The sequence below is a fragment of the Pyxicephalus adspersus genome, chromosome 3 (genome assembly GCF_032062135.1).
Source record: "Pyxicephalus adspersus chromosome 3, UCB_Pads_2.0, whole genome shotgun sequence".
Lineage (NCBI taxonomy): Eukaryota > Metazoa > Chordata > Amphibia > Anura > Pyxicephalidae > Pyxicephalus > Pyxicephalus adspersus.
Window position 1 is genome coordinate 62,255,103 of NC_092860.1, and position 9,567 is coordinate 62,264,669.

General features: G+C 41.6%; 1 protein-coding gene across 10 annotated transcripts in view; it reads right to left on the bottom strand.

The window, feature by feature from the left end:
• ADGRL3 (adhesion G protein-coupled receptor L3) overlaps window positions 1–9,567 on the bottom strand; it is an 857,880-nt gene that overhangs the window by 219,899 nt on the left and 628,414 nt on the right. For all 10 annotated transcript variants that reach the window (XM_072404919.1, XM_072404923.1, XM_072404922.1 and 7 more), the window contains one exon: window positions 2,916–2,982. In XM_072404919.1, coding sequence (XP_072261020.1) covers window positions 2,916–2,982 — 67 coding nt within the window. The remainder of the gene's footprint in view (window positions 1–2,915; window positions 2,983–9,567) is intronic.

The window sequence follows — 9,567 nt, forward strand, 5'->3', positions numbered from 1 at the left end:
GGAAAGGCAGCGGAGGAAGATCGAGCAGTTTGAGCTTGCTTCTTGGGCGGAGGTGGTCGCACAGATCTCTGTGCTTTCACCAGGTGTTCCCGCCAGGTTACCGGGTGGTGGCTTTTTAAATGGGTGCTCATGCAACTTGTTCCAAGTTTGTTTTTGTTTTTGCCTCGTTTCAAGTGTTGAGCACACAGTTTGCAGATGACCAGTGTTGTTATCATCATCATCACTATGGACATTAAAAAATGCCCACACGGGCGAACATCCAACTGGGCCGAAAGGTCCCGAATTTTTCCCCCATTGACTTTAATAGAGTTCAAATTCGGCATTCGACCACCCGAATAATTATGCATTATTCGGCGAAATAGCGGTCGAATCGAATAGTGACCTATTCGACCAACACTAGTGCCTACTGTTGGCCGTGCTAGATAATATCCAATAATTGGATGGATAACTTCTCATCCTGTGCGATTTATTCCTAATGTTGTCACCCTTACAGTGCGATTTACAGACAAAAAGGAGCAACTTTACAATTTTAAAAAAATAGTCTACCTTCCAGCCAAATACCATTTCCTTTTTGGAAGAATCCCTGTTTCCTTTATAGTTTACTATAAATGTATATAGGATGTATAGCAGTTTTCAGTGAGCATTTGAGAGAACTTAGAATCTTTAGTATTACCATGTGGTGCATCAAGCATCTCCTAAACATGTTACAATACTTATGAAAGCTGCTGTTTGGAATAGAATTTTATTCTGAAATATACATATAATGTATATTTTTTATAGTTATATAATATAATAATTATAGCAAAACTACTTTTCTTGACAAAATACTTCTCCAAAGAGAAACTAGATGGATAATTAACCTCCAAGCTACTACTAAACCAGGCCTTAATGACTTAGTTATATGACTTAGTTAGTTAGATTGTCAGTTATAAATCCTTTCTTTAATTAATTAATTATCAACTTGAACATTTAAATCAAAGTACTAAACAAAACCCTCCTTTTTCCCTTGACTAATAAGACCTCTTTCCTATATGGATTTATAATATACAATTTGTGGTTATACTGTACTCAAACCATACACACATTTTAGGAGATGTATACTGACATATCGTATATGGTATTCGTTTATAATGTACTGTCCAGACTGTATCTATATCATAAATACAATCTTAAAAGCTGTATATTTACACAACTAAAAAATGTACCCACTACATATATGTCAAGTATAATATAATAAATCTTTAATGCAGTTTTGTTTATGATCGACCAATACTTCCTATGAAGGAGAAACAGGAGGGGCTGGAGGTTTAAAAGGCCGCTGAAAGGACGGTGCTAGTTGGGGTGAAAAAAACTTTATATTTCCAGAAAACATTCTTGAAAACGAATATGAATTTGGATGGCCAGGAAGATCAGGTCATCCCGAAGAGGAGGAAATCTCTTGACCACCCAATTCATTCTTGAGAAGGTTTGACAGGTCTTGCCAGAGTGTATCATGGAGCACTTCATTATTCCAGGTGAGCTCAACTGCCAGGATTTAAAATTTGACTGTGAACTGCCCTACAGTGAGTGACCCTTGGTGAAGATGAAGGAGTGCAGCTGCGTCCAAGGAGTTGCAAGCTGGTTCATCAAAGATCCTCTTGAAGAGGCCCAGGAAGGCCGCAATGCTATTGGTGACTGGATCCTTTCTTTCCCAGAGCAGAGACGCCTATGCCAAAGTTTCTTCAGAAAGCAGAAAAATCAAATATGCCACTTTAGCCCAGTCAGTAGGGAAACTTTGTTGCACTGGTAGATGAAGCCACAGCAGGTCTTGGCATCCCCGGAAAAACACTGGGGGGGGGGGGGGGGTAAGTTAATCACCAGTTAGAAACCAGTGGGATAGCAGGAGACTGGGCATGGGCTGGAGGTTCAGCAGGAGAACCAGAGGCCAGAAGCTGAATAAGGCAAATAGTGATCCTATTGAGATGGCGAAGTACCTGGATGTGGGTTGTTTCCTGGGTGTCAAGCCTCTTAGTGAGTGATTAGTTGGGGTCATGCTTGGGGAGACAAGGCCTCTAGGGGGTGCTACAGCCTGCACAGAAGTGATATGAGCTCTGAGAAGAGAAGGGCCAAGGCGCAGAATCTAAACAGTAAACCAGGTCTTATCCACAGCCTCCAGTGGTGTAGATGTTGTGCTGGTGGTTACTGCCAGGTAGCAGTCATTGGGCACACCAGGGTGGGCAGGATGATGCACAGTACGAAATCGTTAGACGGGGGAATTGTCAGGGAAGGCCAGGGTCAAGGCAGGCAGCAAGCAAGAAAGGTCAGGAACAAGCTAGGAGTCAAAAACCAGAAATCCAGAAAATAGACACCGGTGACATAGGGGCCACCACAGACACAGGGGGACACAGGAAGCCACAGGAGGCATAGGTGACACGTGAGACACACGGATCATTGCATACACAGAGGAACACTGGAACAGCATAGAAACAACAGACTGAGCAATTGAAGGTTAACACAGGAGCTGGATAGGGAAGCACTGAATTAAATAGCAGGTGTAGAGGAAATTCTTAGCAGAGGTATAGGGCTTGGCACGTTGCACGAATGCTGAGTGCTGTGTCTGAGCTAGCTATATAGACAGGGATGATTAAGAGGCTAAGCTAAGCTAAGCAAAACTAAAAAAACTTGGAGGAGCAGGCGTGCACAGGGTCAGAGCTGCCCACATGCACAGGAGGGAGGCGCTTGTGCTTTAGCAAGGAAGAGGTAAAGTGTGACATTCAGCTTTGGAGAGCTTTAAAAAAATCAGGCCCAATAACTGAATGTCCTAGAAACATTATTTTTTTTAAATTTATAATTCATTTCTAGTAATATTTTGTGTAATAATACAATCATGTGAATATAGTAAAACAGAAGATATATGAAAAAGAACACAAACTCACCATTATTATTAATGTAGCTGGTCCTATAAAACTCCAAATAAAATAAGTGTCATGTCGTAGCCAACAACTGTAAATGGAAAAAACCAAAAGATAGTTATATAGTTACAAATGTATTTAAACTAAAAAAAAGACATGTATGGAATAAATAATTTGTGTTATTAAATTGACATTGCATCCTATTTTTTTCCTTCACATAGTATTCACCTCAAATCCCATTTCTAGGCAAATTTTTATTTTGTTTTTGTTTTAGTAAGCTGTTGATATGATGCTTTTCTGTACTTTGTTGAGTACTTTCTGCATAATGCCATGACTTTAGCAAAACATTTACAGATTCCCCCAAATCCTAAACATGGTCATGGGGGTGGTGCTACTAAAATGTTATTTTATCATAATTGCTAAATGTGGGAGTCTGTATAATCACATGCATAAGTGTAGAAAAGTATAAAAAGTTAATGAACCGCAAATGACATGACATTATATAATTAGAAATGCAGGACATTTTTCTAATCAATACAAGGTCCTAAATTTGAAAAAAGGGTTAACATCAGCATAAAAAGGCTTCAGAAAGTATTCATTATTCTTTTTTTTTCTTAATGATCTACACTCAATACCCCATAATGACAAAGTAAAAACTTAATGTTAATCAACTTTGATTTTTTTTTTAAAGGTGCCTCTAATTTCTCTTAATTGCTGCTAAGACGTTCCTGCACCTTGATTGGAGTCCACCTGTGGTAAGATAAATTGACTCGACATGATTTAGAAAGGCACACACATCTCTATAGAAGGCTTCATATCTGACAATGCATACTGGAGCAAAAATAAAGCCATAAGGTCAAAGGAACTGCATGCAGAGCTCAGAGACAGTATTGTTGTAAATCACAGATCTAGGGAAAGTTTTGGCTGCATGGAAGGTTTCCAAGAGCACAGTGACCTCCATAGTTCTCAAATCAAAAGAAGAAACTGGGCACAACCAGGTATTTTCTAAGAGCTGGTTACCTGGCCAAACTGAGCAATTGGGGGTAAAGGGCCTTAGTAGCCCTCCACTGATCTGGGCTTTATGAATTAGACAAAAGTCTCTCAAAGTATGCAAAAAACCACCAGAAGGACTCTCAAACTGTGAGGAACAAGATACTCTGGTCTGATGAAACAATCTGAAGGTCAATCTGGAGATTGAACTGTAGGACTTCAATTCTAAACGTTATGTCTGGAAGAAACCAGGCACTGCTCATCACCAATCCCATCCCAACAGTGAAGCATGGTGATGACAACATAATGCTTTAGTGTGTTTTTCAACATCGGGCAGCACGGTGGCTCAGGGGTTAGCACTCTGGCCTTTGCAGCGCTAGGTCCTAGGTTCGAATCCCAGCCAGGACTATCTGCATGGAGTTTGCAGGTTCTCCCTGTGTCTGCGTGGGTTTCCTCCGGGTGCTCCGGTTTCCTCCCACATCCCAAAAACATGCAGTTAGGTTCATTGGCTTCCCCCTAAAATTGACCTAGACTACATTAATGACATATGACTATAGTAGGGACATTAGATTGTGAGCTCCTTTGAGGGACAGTTAGTGACACAACTATGGACTCTGTACAGCGCTGCGTAATATGATGGCGCTATATAAATACTGTATAATAATAATAATAATAATAATAACAGCAGGGACTAGAAGACTGGAAAATGTTGAGGGGAAGCTGAATCGGGCAAAGTACAGACATATCCTCAATGAAAACCTGTTCCACAGTGCTCAGGATCACTGAAGGTTCACTTAACAACATTACAATGACCCAAAACACAATTGTGATATTTCAGTTTTTTCTTCCTTTCTTTTTTTAAATGTTTTTTATTGAATTTTCACAATTATCACATACAAAAAGTGCAGTAATAATGAAACAACAAAATAAATAGTATTGCACAAAATCACAGTTGCAGTTTGTATAACAACATAATTTAACAACGGAAAAACCTGGGGAAGAAAAAGGCAGAAGGGGCGGGAAGACATTTCAAAAGTATCTGTACTCATGGAAAAAGAAAAAATACAGTAACATATGTATTAGTAAACAGGAATGCATCAATTTGTTGGGCTGTAGGACCCCCTCCAGCATTGTCCCGGAACCTCCTATGGACAATGTGGGTAATCTCGAATACCTTAAGCTTGATGCACATAAAGGAGTGAGATACAATGTATCCACATCTGTTTGAGTAAAGTGGGGCAACTTCTATAGCGGGGGTGACACTGTATCCATATAGGTCACATTTAAAATGTCCAGGATGAGTGTTGAAAATAGATTAGAGTTTCCTCTCTTTCTGGGCTCTGAAGAACCCTATCAATAAAAGTATACCATTTGCTTAAGGATTTTGATTTTTGTCTGTCTTCCCTTTGTTTAGCCTCTAACAAAGCTCTATGAAACATGGTCATAAGCGATATCCTGACCATCTTCAATGAAGGAAGTGTAGGTGGAGTCCATTGGCTCATGATGGCTCTTCTTGCTGCCAGTAGGCATAGGTTAGTCCATGCTTTCTTTCTCTTCCCCAGTACTGCATTTAGTACAGTGGACCAATCGACAGACAAACATAAAACTCGCTGTATAAATTTTCTCTTCCAAAAAAGTTCCCTCCCAAAAACTGGTCACGTACTCACAGGTCCAGTTGCAGAAGAGGGACACTTAGCTCTGACCACTTCAAACACGTTGTGGGTCCCCTGTGAGTTTGTGTCGGTTCCGTATTCAGTGGTATATAGATCTTATGGGCCCTGTGCATGATCTTGAATTGAGTTTCATTAATGGTAGTCTTACGTACAGGTAAATACTCGTTAACAATTCTGTCTATTAGGTCAGGGACCTTGAGCTTCCTTTGCCATTCCCTTAGATTTGAATGAGATAAGGGTGTATTGTAAACATTTTGTATGATTTTGTATACTTTGAAAATTGACATGGGGACACCGCTAGTAGCCTATCAAAAAAGTTAGCTTGGAGGACATTTGAGGATTCTTTACGGCTAGTTTCACAGAATTTTTTCAGTTGAATATAAAAGAGTGGATGACCTGCCATTGGGGATAATTTATGCCTGGTTACGTCAGGTACTCAGTGGATATGGTTGCCCATTATTTTGCTGACAGAAATTTCCCTCTGTGGATAACCCCCGCTTCCTTCACGTTTGGACGGCTTTATATTCAAAACCTTGGGGGAATAGTGGGCTCCCAAATATTGGCAGATAAATCGAAAACCCACATAGTAGACCAATTTTTTTCTCCTTATTTTCCTCCAAGTTAGGATTGTGTCCCCTAAAATTATAATTTGTTTTATTTCTGGGGGGGCCTGTTCCAATTTGTTGTTAGAATGATGGGAAGTGTCCCTTATCCAGTCTGCTACATGGCGAAATAGCCTAAATTATAGAGCCGTATATTAGGGAAATTCACCCCTCCTTCTACTACTAGCATAAATAATTTAGCTAACGATATTTTGGGGTATTTATTCTGCCACAAAAATTTAGTAAAAGCTTTGTTTATTGTTGTAACATCCAAGCAGTATTGGTATGGTTTGCAGAGGGTATAGTAGTCTGGCAAAAGAGACCATTTTTATTAAGTGGCTTGTTCCAAAGAAAGAAAGAGCAGGCTCCCCCACAATGTTAGCTCCTGTTGTATTTTTTGGAATAGTGGTGGATAGTTGAGCTGGTATAGATGGAAGAAGTAGTTTTTCATATTTTGATACCAAGGTAGGTAATATGTTGACCACCTTGAACGTGGTTTGGGTTAACAAAGGTCTATGTCTCATGGGAATTATAGGCAGTATTTCACTCTATTTGAAGTTAATCTTAGGAACCGCTAATCTTTCAAATTCCTGAAAAATCTTCTCAATTTGAAGCAAATCGCCTGAGAGGTCAGAGGCGAACAGTAATAAATCGACAAATAATGCCAAACATAGTTCTACGTTTTACATTCAGATTTTGTGGTACTGAGGGGTGGACTCTATGTGGCACAGCAAAGGTTCAAGTGCCAGGTTGAAGAGCAATAGAGACATGGGACAACCCTGTCCCCTTCTGAAGTGGTATTGGCTTGGAAAGGAAGCCAAGCATATGAACCCTGGCTTGCGGATCCCGGTACATGGACTAAAGCAGGTTGATGAATGGGCCCTGCATTCCTATTTTGCGTAATGCCACCTAATATCTACATTATCGAATGCCTTCTGGGCATCGATACTAATGATTGCTAGATCTTGTTGTGGATGGGTTTTTGTATACTCTAGGGCTGCAAGTACCCTTCGCACATTAGTGGTGGCTGATCTTCCACGCCCAAATCACACCTGTTGGGGGTGGGAATTAAGGATAGTAGGAATCTGGCCAAACAGTGTGCCATAATTTTAGATAGAAGTTTGGCATCAATATTAATTAGTGGGTCCGTATGCTGCAGGATCACGGGGATCTTTCCCTTTTTTTGGAAGGACCTTTATGTACGATTCCTTGCCCAATGGTAAGTATGTGCATTTTCCCATATAGTATTATAAAGATGGCATAGAACAAGTACCACTTCCTTCTTTATATTTTGTAAAATTCTGACATAAGGCCATCTGGACCTGGGCCTTACCATTTGTCAGATGAGATATTGCTCTATAAGTGGAGAAGCAGACCTCTAAGTATACAAATTAGCATACAAATCTGCTAGTGTGGGGCAGTGCACATGCGCGACACTCGGTTGTGGCTGCAGCCTGAGTGAGATACGCACTATCAGAGACAGGCACGGCTCGTAGCACTTTGAACACCGAGTGATGCCGCACACCCAGCTTTCCATACCTCTTCCCAGTACTCTAGAGACAATGGGCATCCGCTCCCAGCACCAAAAGAAGCGCACTTACCGGCAGGAGAGAGTGGTGGCTTTGCAGCGTGTGTCCTCCAATATGGCGCCCAACAGTGTAGCTGACAGCGTGGCTTCAGGATCACAGCACAGCGAGTCTGACTCCTCTCCGCAAGGCTCCCCAGCCATACCTTCTTCTGCTGTTCCCAATCAGGATGACAGCCCAGCTGCACCTGACCTTTTGAGCAAAATAGATTCCATGCTGCAAGCAGCATTGAAATCACATTTCAAGGAAATAGTGGCCCACTTTTCCCAAGATAATAGGGGAACTCCATCACCGTACCCCACGGTTAGATGAGAGGCTGCATGATACCACTACTGTGTTAAAGGGGCATGAAGAGAATATATATGTGCCTTGAAGTCAGAAATACAGGCCTTACGTTACAAAAAGAGTATATGGATAACAGGGCATGCTCAGTAAATCTGGGTGATTCGGAGGCTCCCAGAATCCATAATTGACCTTACAACTATGGTCACTGTGTTACTACAAGAGCTTGCACATGAGATTCGCAATGAAAGGTTGGAGTTTGATCGTATCCACAGGGCTCTCACTAACCCCTGGAAGGTTCCATTCCACTACTATCAAAGCAAAGAATGCCTGATGTAGTCCGCATGTGAAAAGGCTCTCCTTAGATTCCAAAGCCATGAGTACCAAATATTTGCAGGTCTGGTTCCCTCCACCATCCGAAAACCATGGCTGCAAGTGCTTCAACAACATCACATCAAATACAGATGGGGATTTCCCTTTTAAGTTTTCCTTTCTTTACAAGGTCACCTACATTCTCGCTACACCTGAAGAAGCTGAAAAGTGCCTCTAAGACCTGGGCCTTACTATGCCTGACTGGCCTCAGTCCCCCGTAGCAGCTGGAGGTTCGCCAACGTGATTGTTCCCGATGACAAGAACAAGAAAGACCCAGTGTTTTGAAAGTGCTAACCCATCTTGATCCCTTGAACATGATGGACCTGATCCTGTTTGTGATTTCACTTTTGGTTCAGATCTCCCCCTGCCTTTGCAAGGTTGGGTGAGCCCCTTGTGCCTTGATGTGGTCCACTTTGCCAGGTGGACTCGGACTATTGGTTCGTGATGGTTCTTCTGCATTTATTGGTTATATGGGTTTTTAATATTGTTTTTTTTTCTTGGCATTTTTATGCCTATTGGGTTTACAAATGCTACGTTACAAAGTGATTTTTCGCACCAGTCTGGTGTACAAGTATCCATAGCCAACTGTTTTTCTAGCACTCTATAGTAGTACTGCCCCTTGTGGGTGATTGTGTTACTGAAGGTTTCATCCTGACATTGTTATACTTCCTATTTTACCTACCTCTTGTTCACAATATCTTTTTGATAAAGTGCGGTTAGTCGCTCGGTGCTATAGGCGAGCTTTATGTGCAAATTATCTCGGTCTCTCTTGGGTGATAGTCACTGCGCACTCAACAGATGCCCCTAGAACTCTTTGCGGTTCTCTTTGCTCTATCCTTATAATGGAGGTGCTGAGTTTTCATGAATTTCCATTTGCCATCTATGATATTGCACTTGCTTTTGACTTTTGCCTGTCTTTTTCTGTCGCCCCCTCATTGCCCCTGATTCATCAATAAAATCCGCGCTCGCTGGAAGCGCGAAAGTACGCGCGGCCATCGATCGCGGATTACCGCGGTCCGGACTCGAGTGTGCGCGTACACTCGCCTCACTGCCAGCCGGATTCCTGCCTTCACAATAGGGAGCGCGAATCTGCCAATGAAGGCGATTAGATTTCAGCTGCGCGATTAAGGAGGATCTCTAAAGCTCAATGGTGAGATCATAGCAATTAATT